General features: G+C 38.4%; 1 protein-coding gene across 3 annotated transcripts in view; it reads right to left on the bottom strand.

Annotated features, from left to right (window-relative positions):
* SPIDR (scaffold protein involved in DNA repair) overlaps window positions 1-21,361 on the bottom strand; it is a 200,398-nt gene that overhangs the window by 110,953 nt on the left and 68,084 nt on the right. For all 3 annotated transcript variants that reach the window (XM_027674216.1, XM_027674209.1, XM_027674224.1), the window contains exon 8: window positions 11,020-11,239. In XM_027674216.1, the coding sequence (XP_027530017.1) occupies window positions 11,020-11,239 (220 nt within the window). The remainder of the gene's footprint in view (window positions 1-11,019; window positions 11,240-21,361) is intronic.

Genomic DNA, 21,361 nt, shown 5'->3' on the forward strand with positions numbered 1-21,361 from the left:
TTCGCTCTCCCTATGCCTAGACCTGAGGGCATCTCATTCCAGACTCCATCCAGACTCCATCCCCAATGCATTTGGTTACCAACGTGCCCAGTTTCAGTCAAAAGTGGTAACAAACTACATGTACCACCCTGGCTTCCACATGTTCCTAATGGAGGCTTTACAAATGCCAATATATGCATTTTATACAAGTTTTAACATCTGATAAGATTATACATTAAAAGGCTGGATTTTGTCTTGCCAGCTTGCAGGGAGTATTTTCCTCCCAGTCGTCCACAGTCCATGTATAGTTAATAAAGCAGTAGCATTATGATAGCAGTTAAACTAACTACAACTAATAATAAATTCAATATATTAACTAGAACATACAGTCCACATTCTGGATGGAAAATGGCTCTACTTAGACATAGCTGAAGTACACCAAATCAACTGATCATGTGGGATAGGAAAGGTCTTTCCAAGAAAAGCTTCAAAAAAGTCAACACTGCAAACAAGTAATACCTATATTAGCTTAGAAAATGGGTGTTTAATCTAAATAGGCATAATAGGGCCTTACATGTAAGATTACACACCTTTCCAAATCTCAGACATCTTCCAGAAAGGCGGTTTTCAATATGTGGGCTTTGCCTAAGAACAAGATTTGTGATCACAGGTAGAAGATCCTAACCCATGAACAACTGGAACACACAGGAAGGGAATACTTTTATAAGTAGTCTAATCTAAAAAATACATAGATATAAAAGTTGCTTCCTCCCCCTTGCCCCCCCCCAAAAAAAAGAAGTGCCATTTATATTTAGGTTGTGGAAATAACTTCTTCCCCTTGTTTTCTCCTCTAAGCTGAGCTGGTGCTAAGGGCAATTTCAGGGTAACCAGTAAACCTAATAGGATTCCATTCCTTCCTGAGCAGCAGTCCTCCAAAATCAGGAAACTGAACTGACCTGCAACCAAAGGCAATTCTCAAGACTTAGGTGGACTGTTCTAGAAGTTGATAATGTGGTATGCTGATGTTTGTTTTTAAAATGGGTTTGGTTTTGAGTATAGCTAGCAAACAGCTCCCTGCTATACAGCAAGATTCAAAAGCAAACTCCTACAGTCAAATATCTCCCATCAAAATTTAAACAGTCACCTCATGCAGAACTTCTCAAACTCTAAGCCAAAGGAGACTGCTAAAAGACAAAGGAAATACTGGGCAATTTATTTTTTTTTTGTGTAAGACACAAAAGGTAAGAAATATTTGAGAATATAATAAAGAACTATCCTATTCTATACAAAAAGTCTTCAAATAATTTGAATAACAATTATGATATACATATACTGTAAACCTGGGCTCCTTTAAGCCTACAAACCATGTAAGTTCCAGCAGCAGCCCATATCAATAAAATTTATCTCTTCCTCAATCTGTACATTCACAATGCATAAAACAGTACCAGCCCTATTAAATTAATATTTATGACAAGCTCAGGGAACCAGAAGACAAGCAGTATTTGCTAAGGCACAAATGCAATGTACAAATCTCACATAGTTGCAGTGCTCACTTTCTAAAAAAATGAACCTCAGCTTGGAGGAGCAATTTGTTTTCGGGAAACACAAAAGACAGACATGCTGTGCCATGCTGGGAAGACAAATGAAAACACAAATACAATCAACGTAATTTATGGTTTTATACTGAATCTAAAGTGTTCTCAAGTTCAGTGCTTTCAGTGTGTGCACATAGCACTGTAGATATTCTGCCAGCTTTTTTTCAGAGTAGTTATGATCCTCAACATCTGTCCCAACAATACCTCAGAGATGGCGACAGGGGTATTTCTCCACAGCCTCAGTTCAAGTTACAAGGTATTAGAGCAGAAGATGCTGACTTGGTTCTGCCCTAACAGACATGCTGTGAACAGCAGCAGCAGCAGCATCAAGGTGGACTTGCAGTCCCCTTTTTAATGCCAGCCAGCCAAGGACCAGAGACTATGGACAATGTTTCCCAGGAAGATTATGATGATGGGCTTTGCATAATCTGCTCTACAGCAAATATGCACCGCTTACTAAAAAAAAATAAAAATCCAAGACTTAAGAAAGGGGAAGATAACCACCAAGACAAAAAACATCCACAGAACTGTTCTCTAGGTTTCTTTATCTTTAACTCTTTTATCAAGGAGAGAGACAACAGATAAAATTTCAGAAGTCCAATGAGGTTAAAGAAAGGGAAAAAAGCAACCAAAACAAAAAAAAAACATAAACAAACAAATGTCCTTTCCACATACTGCCAAGTATGATTTTTTTTTTTGGAGCCACATCAGTGATTTGGCTTTCCAAACACACAGTGAATCCCTCAAAGGTAAAATTAATGGTTGTACACTACTTGGAATGTTATAGATACTGTTCCGATACTTCTGCTGGGAGAAACTCGGTGTTCCAGAAAGCTGTACTGGGACACTAACTAGAGGAGTATTTTTAAAAGACATCTCAGGAAGCTGTCAAAGGAGCCTAACAGTCAGGGAGAAGTAATACATTGCAATCTGCACAGTTAATGTTGACTCAGAAGACTGTAGGAAGAGAAGCTTCATCAAACACACAAAAGGTTGCACTGAATGTTTCACAGCTGAACTGTTTCATATACCAAAGTACATTCTTCTGCCAAAAATACATAAAACCACGGGCATTTTTTCCATGAGCTTTTACTGAAAGAAAAGTAATCTTCCTGGTAGAAGTAACAGCAAAATTTTTCTTCCCCTTCACTTCCCCGACCCATGCCCCCACCCCCCAGGATAGCTGAGATGTTTTAAATACTGCATTTTGGGTAGCAACATTCCAAATCTTTTAAATATTTGAAGGCAACATTCCCCTTTTGAAATACTTGGGGGTTTATTTATTATTTCTGCCAGGAGTACAGTAATTAACTGTTGCTTACCTACACTTAATATCACATTCAGGAGCAGGAGTCTGAGAAAGTATACTTTCATGTTGTAAGGAATCACCAGACAGGACAATCTGGCAAACTCACACTTTATCCATCTCTTTGCCCACACAAAATTGCCTAAGGACACCAGCGTCCTCAGCACAAAAACCCACTGTAGTAAAAAATATCCAGCATATTCCAAGCCCAACCTAACTGCATACAGAACTGCATGTAAAAATCTTACTCTAGCTACACACCTACCATTATAGTAGGAAATCACACCTGATAAGTAAAGAGGTGAACTTGAAAATTGATTCTCCATGACAAGCTATGGAAATACATTTTATTTCACAAAGTGACAGTGCTGAACAGCAATCCAACAAGCAGAAACCATAATTTTTAAAAATGTAAATTTAAAAAAAAAATTAGCTGATTAGTGATAATCTTAAACATTTAAACAAACCCATTCACACAATCAGAACTTGCTCTTCAGTGGTTAAACTACTCCAGGAATTTTGGCACATAGTTTTTTTACAAATTAAGTATTGTTTTACACGTCCCAAATGTGTTAGTCATAAACATTAGCAGAGGAATACAAATCACAACTTTTTAATAACCCTGCAGTAATTCTGAACTTGTTCATCTGAACTTATTTAGCTTGTTTTTCCTTCATGACTGGATAAAGCAGACTGCAGTGCCAGGTCTTGGCTCCATCAGTTGCTCATTAAACAAGATCTGGAATTTAGCATTGGATTGAATACACATGGGAACTCATGTGAAGCTGCTCATATATCATTGATAGCTCCGTTGCTAACACAGAGTTTATCCCAGACCGTACATTTTTCGTTGACTTGAACAAAGCTGTTCACCATCCTCTGTTTTTGACGTCAGTGGACAACTACCCACTAACAGTATCTGTCACTACAAAATGCTTGGAATTTCCTCACTTATAAAAGCTGGAAAGTTTCAAGTACAGACCTTTCATTAAAAAACAAAACAAAACAAAACAAAACAAAGCATCATAGATTTTTAAGAATAAGAATATTTTGTGAATATTATGATAAGTCATTTTCATTCTCACTGAATGTTTTTTTCCAGTAATTTAAGTATTCAAACATAAACAGTATCACTGACTATAAAGAATGGATGTTCAAAAACATAATTTCCCTCTTCTGTTCTTAAAAGCCATGGACTCAAATGTATGCTAATTCCTCAACATGTAAGCACCACAGTGAGGTGATTCAGATTTTTTCCCATTAACTGGACACCTCAATCATTCCAGTAGGATCCAACTTGGATGGTATCTATTATTTAACAAAAATGCAGAAAAACACACCCTGAGTATAAACCAGGCTATTCACATTCACTGCCTCTTTTCTACAACTCCTTTATTCTTACAAGCAAAACAGCCCATATTGGAGAGAGTCATGCTGGTGGACACTCCCTCCAGAGCGCAGAATTACCTCCTGAGAACACGCAGTGTTCCTTTTAGGCAAGCTCCGTGCAGGCTGCCGGGGTAGCCTGTGGCGCTTGTGTGAGCCAGGAGCACAACAACTGACTGCATGTCCCCATTTCAGACACGCATCTGGGCAGGGAGACGCATAATACCCCGACGGAGGCTTTTGTGCCGACAACGCCTTTCAACCATGATTTAAAAACCAAGCTGCTGCTTTGCAAACACACCACTCGCTTCTGACCCTTCTGATTTGGCCAAAAGCAAACAAGTGTATCAACAAAACCTCGCACTTCATTGATACAATGCAGTGGAAATTCCCCTTTTTCATTGTGTCAAGATACCATCAGCTATTAGCCCAGAGACAAGCAGTCATGTTTCAAAATCCAGTTTTAATCTTCTACAGAACTCTGTATCTACAGTCTCGAGGCTATCTTCCCCAAACGTGTTTCCATTCTTTTCTCTGTGGAAAACCCCTTTTATAGAGAGCAGTTTTTAATCTTTGTTCTTCAGGGTACTAATATTTTGTGTATGGCATTCATATAATACATCTATCCATCCCATAGCTATAAAAATAAACACGTCTCTCACTGTAAAAGTGTGATCATGTTACTGTGTTTATTAGACATAGCCCACATCCGAAATACCAGGTATATGTTCCTTCAGGTGGTTGTGGCACATCACAGAAATGGCAGAAATTACTTGTTCTCCTCTTGGAATCAAAGCTGTGTAATTCTGTGTTTTTCCAATTATCCACCTATGAAGGAACATCACTATTCATTGATTTGATTACTAAGAAATTGTGTTATTTCAATTTTCTACATGCAAAGTAAACAAACATAAATAATATTACTGGCTTGATCTCTTTAGTTCTAGAGACATAAAATAGCATATACTTAAGCAGCTCTACAGATACAACTTTCTCCCTTTACATGAGAGGATAGAAAAAAAAATTTTAAAAGAGCAAAATGAGTAAAATCCTAAGGATTACCTTGTCAAAAAAGACAAAGCAACAGAAGCATTGAAGAAATTATATTAAAAGCTTGCTAGGGATAACTTTCAGTTCATAGAAAGTGTATGTATTCCTGTTCTCTAAAGACAACTCATCCCATTTGAAGTGATTGCATTAGGAAAGGTATATCCTAGCAAAATACAAAATAAACGCTTGCAAAAAAACCTGTAGCTGTTTCAGCTTCTTCTGAAAGCAGCTTCAATTTTCACAACTGCATGATCTCTGAGAAGCAATTCCAATCAGATGATATGATCTGATCTTTGGCTCTAAGGCCATTCCCATATGTACTTTAGAAATAGTGCCCACACTGGCTTTACAGCTCTGAAGTTTTGTAGAATTTTATCTTCTGAGTGAGTCTCATCCCTCTTATCAGGGTTCTCCCATTCTGCTATTGTTACATTCTTTCTTTGAAGATGTTAAGGCAGAGTCAACATCTTTCCAATGGGAGGGATCTGACTGGTGATCTTTTCTCCCTCTCTTTTCCATCCATTTGAATATTTGTATGTGTCTACAGAAGTGCCTAGATTTCATCAGAGGAAGATGGTGAACACTGATCATTTGGACAAAACTGATCTATCAAGCATTCAAAGAAGGAACCTCTCTGTGGAGTAACCACAGAAACTGAATGTATGCAAAAGATGTTCTACATATGAATTTAATTCTTACTTATATTTTACCTTTATAGAACGAAAAAATTTTAAAGGAGATAGATGCTTTCCTTACAGAGCAGCAGGAGGTCATTTCTGCACTTCATTAATATGTGAAGCATAGATCCTGCTTTCACATGATCTTTCTTGTGATAGGCATTCTGTAACAATGTTCTTACATGCTTCCCTTGTTTGGTGAGACAACAGTGATAAAAAGTCTCTATCTTCATCAAATGGAAGCCAAACACTCCTTAACATGAGCCATGCTAGCTCAAAACACTTATTTCATGTTAGTGCCCTGTGTTGGTCCTGTTGTTGCTCACACAGATGATGTAAGACTATGCAATGTAAGACAGTGTATTAAGTAAGACAACACAAAAATCACAGTAATATATCCATTTATCATAAATCCTGCTGTTGAGTCAACAAAACAGCCTACAGCATACCCAGGATAATTCTAAAGTAGAAGAATCCCTAAATCCATAAAGCCAGATTGCTTCTTGTACATAAATTTGCTCAGAGCTTGCTTGAATGTTTCTACAGCAACTTCCATCACGGGCCTACATTAAAGGACTTGGGATATAAGGATTCATTCCTGTACATCAGCTGATCTGCAGCAATGTTTTGTAGGAGCTCTTCTTGGCAGTAAATAATTCAAACTCTTCTAAATCTCACTGAGGAGAACCCAAATTTAGCGCTATGCAAATAGAAATGAAAAGTCTCCATTAAACACTTTCTCCAGGCACTGGAACACTTTCAAAGCTGAGTAATTACGACTCCCCGTGGTTTCACAGGTTAAGAGAAACTAAAGAACAACTTTGAAGTTGCTTGTTGATGTCACAGATTTAAGTGTTTTATATACTTGCCATACTGAGTTCTTAAAATAAACTGTCTCGGAGAAGTTGCACAGGGAATAGCGGGTATCCAGCCAAGGAGCCTGTCTTCTGCAGTGTAAGAACAGAACACAAAGCAGTTCTGTCCCCTTTATGCTATCTCAGCCTCCAGTTATCAGCACCATGTGAACCTCCTGAACTAAAGGCTTCATACCAGACATTCACATTCAATAGGTATGGATCAATATCTGAGCCTGTCCAAATCAAACGTGATCTGTGGTTTATACTGGTATGGCCAAGAACTGTATTAATATCACATACATCTAGTGGTTTAACTTCAGAAATACATGAAAAACTTTTCAAAGTTGTTAAATTTAATGTCAAGGAAAAGGATTCTAATCAGCACCATTTTCTTCACGTTAATTTATCTTGAATATTCAACAGTACACATATCTATGAGCAGGAGGCAGGAGTATCTAAAGGAAACCATCTATCCCCAAGCCTTGTTGTCAGCAGTAAAATGAATCCTGAAGTCTCTAAAGATGCCAACTCTTATCACTTTCTGTTAGGTATGGTAAATTATAGAAATAATTTTTAAAATTAAACAAACAAAAACCCCCAGGTAAGTTGAAGTCATAAAATCACCACCAATAAAACAGTGGAAGCCTTTGTTCCCGTTCTCTCATGTCTTTGCAGTAACAGTCTTTACTTTTTGCTGGATATGTATTTCTGCAAAGTGAATAAAGACTTAGTAATCAATTTAATTAAACTCAGTGACAACCTTTTTCTTTTCCAACTGTTAAAAACACTTAGTGATTCAGATTCGGTTTGTAAAAAATTATGAGGTGTTCATTTAAAATCTTAATCCAGAATTGCTCAGGTACTGCAAAGACAACCCAAGGCAAGCCTACACAGGCAGGGGCAGGCAGGGCTGAGCTCTTTTGCCTGTTGTGTTCCTGGCTGGCCAGACACAAACCAGCTCCAGCCCAAACCACACAACCGTCTTCATGTGATGTGTCCAAGTTAATAGACCTTATTTAGATACAACACTGCACTAATACTTCCATATGCCTCAAGATCAGAGCAGGCTCCCATCAGATGTCTCAGTGGCCAGGCAGCTGAGCTCTCTTCTCCACCACACACTCTGGTTTGAAAGCATTAATCACCCTAATGCAGTTGTTTTCCCTACAGCAAATGACAATTCTCACATCAAATACCTTTCATTCGAGATTGTAAATATGTACCTTAAGACACTAGATCTGAAGAAATTCATATCTAGTTATAAAGAAATCTGGGTTCAGTCCTGCAAATTCTTGCTCTGACATAAAGCTTCTCTAAAAGCCAGTGGGACGTCTCTCATGAGCAATGTCCAGGTTGGTAAATCTCTTATAACCAGTTCCCTGTCAATATTTTATTTTTTAAATTAAATTGCTTGTATTGTACTGCTTGTAGTACTGAAGTTTCATGGGATTCCATATACAAACAAATACCAACAAGTATATCAACACATCTCTAAACACTGCTTCCTAAAGTACTTATGTAAGTCTACTGCTAGAGATGTTTCACATACCAAGCTGTGCACTGAGTTCACAGCACATACAAATACAGTTACAAAAGCAAAGCCTAATTTTATAAAGGCTCCAAAACAATGCATTCAAAGTTTGCTCACAAACAGTCACATACAGAAGCCAGCAGCCTGTGTGTCCACATTTTACTCACTTGGCTGCCTGGTCATAGAGCAAAAAAGCAAAGTCAGAATGTAATTCTGGGGTTTTATTTTAAAGATAATGGGAAATTTTGCTCTCAGGACACCACTTTACAGCACCAGAAGCAGACCACTTACAAAACACCCTATCTCATGCTATTCTATCTTACCATACAAGTATCTCAAAATACAGGACAATGATGCACAGTGTGCTATATGTCCCAAAACCACGCAGGTCATTCAAATATTGTCTCCCCTTGCACCTACTTTTTTTTGTTCCCTTTTGCTTCTGACTGGTGATATCAATGAGACACATAAGGATGTTTACTTCAACATGTCAGGGTTGGATTTAGTTAATTTGTTTTTACACTAGTCACACAGTTGAATTGACGGACAAGCATTTTAACATGAACAGTATTTGTTTTGAACAACAGAAGTACAAATTCAATGCAGAGTAACAGAAACTACATTCCAGCTTTCAGAGCTCTTAAGTAAGAGCTTAAGAGAATAGAAGCTTGGAACCATGATACAGGAAACTTTCATTAAGTGTACAAGTCCAATTTCCAATTAATGTAAACTAAAAGGGCCAAATTATAATCTAAAACAAAAACATCCCTCACCCTCTCCCCTCTCCGCCTCCAGTAGATTTAGTTTAACAGTATCTAGCCCAACTTCTTTTGAATTCTGGTTGAGTAAAAAAAGAGACAACTGACATTAAGATAATTATGAAATGATAGAAAATAGGGCTAAAGATGAGGTATAATGCAGTTTTTCCACTACTAACTGATGTCTTTATAAAAGTGCCATGAGAGTTATATAGGTAAAGAGAGCAACTCTGATGTATCCCCTGTCCAAATATTCTGGTTTCATGAAATAACTCTTTGCCTACATGAAAAGCAGATCCCCCTAAAATAATAATAAAAAAAAATTAAAAAGCAAATAAAAGGTGGGATTTCTGGAAAGACAGACAGCTATGAAATATTCTCAAGAAATCTCAGTTTACATATATATAGGAATTAATTTTATGTCTAGAACATCTTTAAATTTAAACAATGAGAAGACTACACAAGTACAGTTGCAGATGTTTGTAGTCTGGAAAGAATTGTATCAGTGCAGATTTACATCTTCCCAGAGCAGACATGAAACAAGCTGGAGCAGTCCGAGACTTACACATGCTAAGTATACTACAGTAACTGTTCAGGAAAAGAAAAAAGGAGGAAAACAAGAAGTTGAATCATACTCTAACTAAAACACTTTTTCTGGTACAAAAATCTTTGTGTAGCTTAAGGTCTACATAGAAGGACAAAGCAGCATACATACAATGACTTGAGGTTTAAAAACATCAGAGGAAACCTGAAGAGAAAAACAGAACTAAGAAGCTTGTAAGAGCAAGAAACAAGAAGAAAACAGAGGCAAACAAAAGCAAATGCAAAGCATAAAAAGAAGCTTGTTGTAGAAAAAGGTAAATTAGAACTAAACACCTTAAGATGGGAGGAAGGAAAAAAAAAGCAGTGACTTATATCAGACTAGGAATTAAACTGTATTTCCCTTCACTGCTGATCTATTTACATCTAAACTATCAATAGTTGTATCTGTAGCCATTCTAAACCACAAATTAAGTATCTTCCCTTAATTTGTTAATTGCATCCAAAAAGAGTTAAACAACATTTTAGAAGCAAAAGATTACAAATTGGGGAACTCAAAAAAGATTTGCAGCTATCAATGAGGATAAAAACTGCATACAGGCTTTTGTAAAACAGGAAAAAGTATTTCGCAAAAGGATATGGTCAAACACTAGCGGTAGCTGAACTCAGGTAACGAATGCTGAAATACATAAGAAAGATATTCCCTCTTTTATCCTTTGGGTGGAGAGGAGTGAAAAGAGGAGTAATAATCCCACTTCAAAGTTCCCTCGAACTAGCTGCTTTACTAGAAATCTCATCACTTTTTGCTACCCCTTAAAATTCAGGTAAGTAAACCAATTCAGATAAAAATCACAAATGTAGACCAAACATTTTGAAGAATTCCAGAAAGGATTGCACTGAAGAAGGATTCAGGGAACTGAAAACTGAACTGAATGCTATAGAGTTAATACAGACTTTTCCCCTGAAATATTATACCCATACTCACAGCAACAGATGAGCATTCCTGAACTACTTTGCTTCCAGAAAGTATGCACTTTATTGGCCTTATCATTGAAAAGACATTGCTCAGGCCTTCCTAGAGCTCTAAACACGAAAATATTAGTGAAAACACAACTGAAGCCCTGAGCAACACTAGAGGCATTATGATACACATTTAGTTATCTGAGCTATCTTTAAGATATCTGTCAAATCCCCCTAGCTGCCAAAGACAGATGACCACAAAAGAGCCATGCTTCCCCCTCGCCCTCCAAGGTCTTTCTTGCAACAATGCAGCCAGAATTCTATCAACTTCACTTTGTTCTGCACTGCTACAGCAAGTGTGGCCCTTTCTTCCTACTCACCATGGGGGATAGATATGGATGACATCCTGTGGTCTGCACTTGAGGTGAGCTGCTGTTTCTCTTGCAAAGAGGACTTTGAGTATTGGTTCTTCTGCATTGATGACAGCATCCTCGGGTGAAAGCGTAGCAGGAGACTGTTCCAGCTGCTGGCAGATGGCAACTTGTATTGTACACTCCTCAAATATTTCTAAGATCTTCACAATTAAGACACCAGATTTATCTGGAAAGTAAGTGAAAATGAAAAATAAAAATGCAAAATCTGGATGAGGAGAAATAAATTCTGAAAATGAAAAGCAAAAATGCAAAATCCGGATGAGGAGAAATAAATTCTGGCACTCTAAAGATGTGCATCCCTCTGCTCTCTGCACATCTGTCCCAGTGCAAAAAATCCATCTATAAGCAGAACGCATTACCTTACCAAAAGACTTATGTTTAGGTTTTGCAACAATTTTTATTTTCTTTATAGATACTATTAACTGTGGAGAAAAAAAGCCTACCTGCACTTCTTCCAAACACCAATGCAATCACAAACTCCCTACAAGAAGCCCTCTCCCACCACATTTGAACTTCTAAATCTTGCAATTCATGCACTTTGTTCAGTCTTTTTTTATTAGATACTGCAAAAAAATACATTTATTTAAAAACAGAATAATCACACTGTTAAAAGTGAAGTTCTGTTTGCCTTCCCTGACCTTTCCCAAAGTAGCAGTTGTCAGGGACCAAGTTAAGAAAGTACAAAGCATCTAAAAGCTGATGATACACATTTACAGACAAATGTAGAGAAATAGGGAGTAAGATAGATGCACTGCCTGAAAAAAATTATTGCGAAATTGATCATCCATTTTACCAGTAGGCAATCAGGGTATGGAAGGCTCTCTTGTTTTAAAGCAACACGAACAGATAACAGCATCCCCACAGTTCGATTCTAAGCACTTTTGTCTACGCTGAACAAGGAATAACTTTGCACTGAGATGAAATTACCTCTAGGTCCCTTTGCAGTCTGCACAGGGCAACAGCTACTCGGACAGACTTTGGTCTATGCTGTAAGATTGTGTAAGATTTGTTCTGATTCTCACCTAGCCCCATGCAGATCTGCACTCCAGTCATTGAGGGGAGAATAGTTGTTACCTCCCTGCCGAACGCTTTGAGTATTTAGTGGGGCAAGACAGGGTCTCAGAGGACAAAGGCAGCAGAGCCCCAGTTCTACCCTTTTTGATTCACAAGTTGCATTGGGGAAAACATAGCATCCCAAGAAAAACAGCTGATATAAATTATTGTCTTCCCACACCAAAGAAACAGGGGAGGAACAGTGAACATGATACTAGAACTTAACAGCAGAGCCGTATACTTATTTGTTTGTTTATTTTAAGGCTCATTTCACAACTGTGAATGTTTTTCCTTTGGAAAATAAATAAAAATATTTTAGTTTGAGTTTATGAGAAACTTAAAAAAAATCATTAACCCAACTCTCAAGAAATCCAAACCAAAGAAATCGGGCCCTAAAACCTTTCAGATTTATTAAATTCTACAAAAGAAGAAAAAAAGAAAATATTTTGTCCCTGTCTTTATTAAATTTCTTACCAAAACTGAAATAAAGTAATATTGAAATATAAAACTGAAATGTTCTCAAAACCACTGTCATGTGAACCAAATTTTCATCACATGCAACATGCTTCTGCAAAGCATTCTGCTTCCCTGAACCAGTATTTTCCAGCAGGATAAAGGTTTCCACTGACAGTCTGTCATAAGATGTACATAAGCCATTTCTGTCCGAGCCATTACAGCATGACCTCCTTTTCCAGATCTGAGAAGCAGAAGCAGGAGAACCAGTCCTTTCTGCCAAGTCCTTTGAGGCTAACTGATGAAGAGAGAGGGTTGTCACCACTATTGCTCCTCACTGCTGTCACCTTCTCAGAGAAAGCTGTAACATTGCAGTGCCACTCCAAATACTCAATGCACTGTGTTAATATTTGCTTATGTACAAACTTCTGCCACGGGTGAGCACTGACTAGTTTTCTATGCCTAAAGGGGAGGACTTAGAATATTCACACTTGAATTCTGTTTTGCCTGACTAGCTGCAGTTGTGGTCCTCTGTCAACCCCAAGTCATCTGGCACACATAAACAAATTCTCCCAACCACAAAAATTCTCATCCTTTAAAGTAACTGAGTACTTACCTCCTCCCTCTAGACACACTGCACAATTTGCATTTGCATCCACTTTAAAAACCAAGTCACAAAAAAATCAGCTTCAATTTTGAAACACACCAACAGTTTATTAAAAAAAAAAAGTATTAAGACAGCTTTTGAGAGAGATTGTCCATCACTTCTGAACTACACATTTCTTACATGCAGAATTTTATGACAATTCTTACTGGTCAGCAGTATACATATTACTCAGCTGATACAGCAGGTTGAAGACAATGAATGACAACCTAATAGAATTTTTCTTTTAAATACCTCTGACTGTAAAACAGTTAAAAATACTAGGTAAATCACGAACTATATCTATACGAAAGCATCTAAAAGACATTGGAGTAAAAAATACCCTACCAGGGTACCAGAGTCTCTTGCAAGCCTGAAGTTGCTGCAAACACTGGGAGCTGATACTAAATGAAGCAGAATGCTTCTACATTAAAAGCATCTCAATTTCGACAACTAGCCAAGTCTCACACTTGGCACACACACATTCTACAGAACCACAATCTATTTGTTTATTTAGATGCACAGAGATAGTTTAGTTTAATTACTCTGAAATGATTATTACTGCTGATGATAGTGTTCTCTTGAACAACATGGCAAAGCACTTTGGATTGCTGGCACGTGATGAAACGCCAAAGTTCAGAACGTAGCTTCAGTTTTAATTCATTTGGCTCTTGTATTGTTATGCCAATCAAAAATAAATCAAACATATGTGGTTGCACACTGAAGGCAGAATTTGTGGGTGAGGAGAAGGGCTGGATCACTGCAAATTCTGCAGTTTCCAGAGAAGTTCACTTGTTTGTTCGTCCACGTGAAAAGCTCACTTTAAGGCTTTGCAATGTTCTCTTTCACCCTTGGATAACTCACAGAAGTTCTTGCTTGCTTGCTGAAGTTCTCATTCACTTAATTTCATTTGCAAAGCAGATTTACAGCCCAAGAAATCTGAACACACAGATGTGCAGATTTCATGGCAATACCTAGCAATCTTAAACAAGGAAGAATACCTTATAATAATATGTATTTTAAAAGGTGCAGTCAATAACTGTGCCCATTCCTACACTGCATATTCTTTCACTTCCCATTCTGCTGTCTAGAACACTCATGAATTTCTTTCTTCAGGGTTAATTTTTAAGAAAATCAGTGAGCTAATCCAGCTAACTGCAAAGCCAGCAAAACGCAGAAGCATATACTAGGGAGAGGAAGCAACAAATGATGGAAAGGGGAGAGATAGGGCAGGAAGGGACTGTGGAAGGATGGTACTTCACAGTGACAGTCCAACCAGGCTGGATTAAGTCAGTTTCAAACAGTATCCAGTTACTTCTTTTCTGCTGTGGTGCCCAGGCTGGACTGTCATCAAGAAGCTCCTGCAGCACACAGGAAGGACAGACATGATGAAGTCACTGAACAGAGATAACGGCTGTTCAAGGTGTGATCTGCAGGCATATTTGATACCATAGGCACATATATATTCTACAACTCTTGGCCAGACTCATCTTTTTTGAGCCTCAATGTCCACAATGGACAGACAACACAGGAGGGTAATGAAAACACGGGTCAAGGCATACCTGGTGTTATCTTTCAACTACTGACTCTAGGCATAATGCTATATACTGGAAGGATCATGAGACAGAGAGAAGGAATAAGAACTGCAGGCATGTATGGAATGTTTGTTTAAAAAAACTCTTCAGTTTACTTACTTGAAGGTAACCTTTACTCTCCACTGCACATGCACACTCACAGAGTGAGCATACAGCTGCCCGGATGCATTTAGAAACCTTCCTGAAGCAGCAATTTGAGGACTGCTTAAAAAAGCTCTTACAGAATCAGAGAATATCTCAAGTTGAAAGGGACCTATAAGGATCATCAAGTCCAACTCCTTGCTCCTTGCAGGATCACCTAACACTAAATCACAGCACAAAGAGCCTCCTGCAAACGCTCCTTGACCTGACAGGTTTGGTGCTGTGGAGAGCCTGTTGTAGTGATAAACCATGCTTTCAGTGAAGACTTTCTTCAAATATTTATCTGGTTCCAGATGCCTCTGCATCAGTGAAATGCTTGAGGGAGATAAAGATGGAAACCCATATAGCTGCCTGATCAGTTCAGACACAGGTGCATTTCTCAGCAAAGCCCTGGGTGCTCTGAGCTCGGATGACAGAGGGCTGCTGCAGCTCAGTGGTCCTGGAACACAGCCTAGCATGGACAGCTGCCCCTTCCAGCATCTCTGCATAGCCTTCACACAGAGTCAGCTGGGAAGCCAGAGAAAACATCCACTGACACAGGATCATTTGAAATATCTGGCCCCATGAATATAAACAGAGGGCTTATTCATCCCAGGGGCATGAAGTATCATTCAATCCCTGATACACAAGGCTCCAGGTACCACAAAGAAAGATAGAAAGGCACTGATAAATCTGGCTTTGACAAATCTGGCTGATAGGAATTTTGAAGAGATATTTCGGATGTACAACATGTCTCCTCTAAAAAGAAAAAGCATTTAAAAGGAAGGGAACTCAGCCACCATGGCCTGTAATGCTCCCTCACTTCTAACAGAATCTTCCATAAGAAATAAAACCGTCACAAAGACACGCAGTAACATGCTGGTTACCTAGTGAATCAAAATGTTGGTCACAGAAAGTCTGGATTACAAGAAAAATGTACTTAAAATAACCAGTCATGAGCCAGGTTAGTCACATCACTCTTCGCAGAACACTGCTGTGATAAGTCCCACCCACTGAAAGGCAACAGACTTCACAAGTGATCCAAAAGGAGTGAAACCAGCAGGAGAGACTGACTGGTGGACGAACAAGCCATTTAAGCAGGGAAGCATCTCAGGTAAAGCCTTTCTATGACTGGCAAGAACCTCCATCACCTCTCAGACAAGAAACAAGAAGCTCTAACAAAGACGAAGAAATCCCGATTCAAACCTAGGCAAATAGAACATCAACCTCTCACTCCTACTGTTAGCAGAGCCTTTGAAATCAAAGGAAAAGGTCTTTTTGGCAATATAGCAGTAATGGAACAAACTTTGGGCATGATTTCCAAAAAAGCCGAATGTTCCATAATTGTGTGATCCAAACAGGTTTACATTGTATGCGCGGGTTCAGAAAAAAAACCAGTAACTTTTTGTTCGGAGAAAATCTTTGGGAGATCACTGGGAGAATACTGTGGGAAAATATCAAGTGCTAGCCCTGTTATCATTTTTCCCAGGCATTTTGGTAGCTCTTGTCACTGCCAGAAACAGGATCCTAAGCTAGAGGAACTTTTGGTTTAACCACCTAACAGATCTGCTCCGGCATCCATAGTTAATTATTTAATTCCAGGTGTCCTCTGGGATGTTGGTCTCTCACTCCAATTTGCAACCCAGACATGAAGTAGCTCAATTAAACTACAAAGATAATTTAAGTGCCTGGGAGATGAACAAACAAATTTCACAGTGAATGCATCAGTTTCCTTGGGTAATTATTTTCATTTCTGTTTACTACTTCAGTGCATAGAGTGATGCTGCCCTTCAGTCACATACCATGTCATATACCATGACATCAAAACGTGTTTTGACGCAGTCCTTTGCAGATGTTCTGTGTTACTCTGAATTCCGGGAGACTTAAAAAGAAACAAAAAGAAGGGAAAAAGCGGGAGGGGGGGGAAACATTCACTGTTCCTTTGGAGATCATAGACCCTGAGGTCTTGAGCGTTTTGAAGATTTCAGCATCACTCTACAGCCTCTGGCAGACTGAATGTCCTTAATCCTCAGCCCTAACATAGTGGCTTCACAGCAGACACATATATTTAAGCCACATCAACACTGAATGTACATGGTCATGAATGATGCACTGGACACGCCAAGGGCAGCCTAGGAAGGAGGCTAAGAAAAAAGCCTTTGACACTTAACGAAAAAGCAGTTTGGAGAGAAGGAAAGGAAAAAACATCAAGGAGTGCAATTTAAAAAAACAAATGTTCAGACATTCTGGCTTCAGTGCCTGAAATACAACTCTAAAGTTTGTTTTAATAACTCTAGAACTACCAATAAGGAAGACAAATGAGGAGAAAAATATAGAAATTATGATCTCTTGGGAACCACATATTTTATGTTCCTCTTGCGACACAGTGACAGGAAGCTGAACACATTGCAAGGAGAGGATCCATGGTGCTTGATGTATGGAAATGCATCAGATGCCAGTACCAGTGAGACCAATGAGTTTCACCTCATTTAAGTGAATTTTGCCAAAATGCTACTGTTCAAGTGTTCCAAAAGAGCACCTGTAGCCTTAAATGGAAAGTCCTCAAAGGGAATAAACATTCTTTAGAGCCAGTTGATAGAAGTGCAGCAGCAGAGCAATCCCTACAAGACCTACAGGATGAGAAAAAGTGTTTCAGGACAGCAAACTGAATCCTACATTATTTGAACGTGTTAGCTGGGATAGCCAGTGCACCTCCACGCAGATCAACTCAGCAGATGTAACACCATCACATCAACAAGACCAAAACAAAGCTAAGTTGACTCTTTGACAGTGAGTACTCCTGAATTTTCCATTCTGCCATGAAAATTTTAAAAATCGTGCAATGTTGAGAGAATACATCTCACCCACAGGGCTGCTCTGCCCATCTGAATGTAACTGAATCTAATAATCATACATGACCCAAGGGAGAAATAAGTTTTCATAAAGGCCACAACACCAATGCAGAAAGCAGTGTACTACAACCACACAGACCAGTTCTTACAAACACAGAAGACAACTGGAGCTTAGTAAAATGCCAAGCAGTGTATGGCTCTGCTCCACCGAGCATTCCAGAAAAGCCCAAAAGTAATACGCAATCACGAAGAAAAGCAGAGCGGAAATTATTATTATTGTGATAATGAAAAGTATAGAGGAGTGAACATACACACACCTACAGCAAATAAACGTGAACTATCATGCAAAGTGAGAATGACAAAATAACAGAGAAACAACTCAGCCACAAGACTTACCTCACAGGTTACATGGATAAAAGAAACCAAGCAAGCAGGGCAAGAGGCAAAAGGAAGAGTACTTCAACCCCTTCCCTTTAAAGCAATAAAAAAATTACATTCATGTGAGTAGAGCTTTCTGAAAAAAAACAAGACATTCATCAGAAAACCCAAGGGAGAAAGACAAGATTGCCTGAAGCCACGTTAATATTTGAAAAACTGCTAACAAATATTTGTTTTATGCAAAAACAGTCAGGACAACCTGTATTTGTTCTTACCAGCTAAACAGTCTCAATTCTTGATCTTAATGAATGATAGAGGAAAGAGGGCAGATGCATTTAAGAAAAATAAATTACTGTTACTTTTCTCAAAGAGCTATCAAACAAATCATACATGAACTACAGTTAGAAGGAAACTTGTACCTGACATATTTAGTTGAAATTTCTAAAAAACCTGGTTGAGAAGTTAAATTATACTTTCTCTTAACTGACAAATTCTTTGGAAATATGCACTACAAGAAATACAGGCTTTACACTCAAGCCAAATTTCTACTAAACCTAACTAAAAGCTTTCATAAAATAACATTTCCCACTGAAAGTACTAAGAATTGTGGGCAATTAATGTTGGAAATAGTACTCACTGCACTAAGAGTGAAAGCAATTTTCAGCCTTTGGTTCAGATGAATAGGTCAGATATGCATTATGGAATTATTAAGAAAACAAAGAAACCCCCACTTTATGCTTTGTCCAATAAAGCAAACTAGCAACACACTTCCAAATTTGTCTCCCTCAGTTATTTTTTCAAAGGCATTATTTTATCCCAACATAATTTAACTTCTAATTGTTGAATGTGGGTTCCAAAACTGCAGTTACTGGACATCCTCCTGGGACAGCACATACTATCTGCACTGAAAGAATAGCCAACCACCTTCTGGTTCAAGCCACAAAGTTTTACTTTCATTTTCAAGTGTAAAAAGTAAAAAATGTCAATTTACAGGCATAAATCAAAACAAAAACATGCTTTTGCTTTGGCATCCCATTATTGTTATTCCTCCTTACTCATGTAAAAATTGCAGGTGCAGGCATAACAAATTCAGCAAGCACATAGATACCAAGCAGACTCTTGTAAATCCAAAGTCAATGCTGAAAACCAGGTGAAGATTACAACGTTTTCACAGCCTGTACAGGGTTGCTATTCTGATCCATATGTGTTGTTATTCTTCCTGGGCTGGTAACTTCTGAAGCCATTCAAAAAGATTTTTCTCAAAAACACATCAAGTCTTGCAAGCATGATGGCTTCTCGCCACATTTATATTAATTTTTAAAAGGCTGCTGAATTTGGCTGTGCTTTAAACACTATACATTCTTTATAAGAACACATGTAAGCTACTTAAAGTAACTATGAATGTCATTATTGTTTCCCATAAGAAAACAAAAACGCACACGGAATTCTTGTTTGAAAAAGACAAGTTTACATTTGGGTTTTTTTCCTTCCCAATGCTGTAACAAGTTCAGACAGTTGGCTAGGAAAAAAAAATTGGCCATGTCTCTCTTTTATAGTATTAACTCTTAAGTAATAAAACAAACCATCAAGAATTAAGAAAATAAGCAACAATTTGCAAAATTCAGACTTTTGTGTTTTTTTAGAAGAATTTTGCATAGTAAAGGAAACCCTGTTAAGGGTTACCCTTGTTTTCTTCATCCATGTGCAAGTTTCATGGTATTCAAGCTGCTAAAATCCTTTCTTCCCATCATCTTAACTAGTCACCAAAACTGGAAGAGAGGGAGTGATTGTTTATATCCTCTTCTGTAAACCTTTCAGCCTTCCTGAAAATGTGGTGTTATATGTGAAACCCTGTCCTCATCTCCAGGGCTTCACCCTCCTCCCTTCATGTGTGTGTTACACTTGCCTCAGCAAAATGAAGATTTGTTGCCCCTTGAAGGTCACCTTCCCCTGAGAAGAAGGAGCAGTTTGGAAGGCAAGATCAATGGTTTTGGTTTATTATCAGTTCACTACTCAAATTCAATTGTAACACAACCACAAATCTTAATCTCAGGCTAACAAGAAGCAGATATCTTGCATTAGACTACAAATGCTAGAGAATAATATGTTTCTGCGTTTAAGGTAAAGAACTGCTTTGATGATAACTGCCAGGCAAAAACAAACAACAGAAGGTAAGATGCATAGAAAGTAAAATTTTGGAAGTTACAAAAGGAATCTACATGAGCTTGCTTCAAATATTATTTGTGTCCCCTCCTATAGACAGGAAGGTCGTCTGAACGTAACTCAGAAAAACACTATTTTTTCTTCTGCATCATGCAATCCCCATATAATCAGTAGATGTTGACAGGAAAAAGGTTTGGGTTTTTGTTTTGGGTTTGGTTTTGTTTTTCCTCTCTCTCTTTCAGCTGGACAGATCACCTCTTAGCTCAAACAGGAAACTTCATAGGGAAGTTGCAGCACTGCATACAGAAAAAAAGCTTGCAAATGGTCTACAAGCCCATGCACAGAGTACTCTCAAACCATTAGCTTGGCTGACTGGAGACATGCTGTTATGCAGACTGCACCTCAGCCTCCCTTTTACATCTTGTGAAGATAAAATTTTGGATTTGTGGCAAAGAGCCTGACATCTGCCTCTGTTAGAACTAAACCACAGCAAGCATCCAACCAACGCAGTGTAGCACAGACAAACTTTGGTCTTATCTCCCTTCAGGCCTCTGTCTGGTATGATTAGCTTGATTTACAGAAGTGGAATTACCAATCACCTTGCAGAAACGCATATCCTTAGTGAGCGCCTATCCCAACACAGGGACAGGCTGCCGAATGCAATTTTGACCCAAAATTGTCAAAATCAGAGCAAGTGCAAGGATTTCTTCTACCCTGCAGAATGAATTGGCCAAAAGTGAGACCCTGTACACTGTATAAAAACCAGAAAGTGCGTGCTGAAAGGAGGTGCTCTCTTCTGGGCCATGATTCATCCCAGTGACCAAGAGCCAGCCAAACCACAATGGTTACTTACAGAAAGGGGTCAGGGAGCTAAAAGACAGGAATTTTTAAAAACTAAAGCCAAAACCGAGGGGGTTTTGGATAATATGAAGATTGATATAAGCTAAAAGTAAGCAACAGCAAAATAAAGGCATAAAATTCTGTGACATGAAATGTCTAATGGGGTGAATAGCCCACACTCCTGAAACATT

The sequence above is a fragment of the Neopelma chrysocephalum genome, unplaced genomic scaffold, assembly GCF_003984885.1.
Source record: "Neopelma chrysocephalum unplaced genomic scaffold, ASM398488v2 Primary Assembly neopelma1_22, whole genome shotgun sequence".
Taxonomy (NCBI): domain Eukaryota; kingdom Metazoa; phylum Chordata; class Aves; order Passeriformes; family Pipridae; genus Neopelma; species Neopelma chrysocephalum.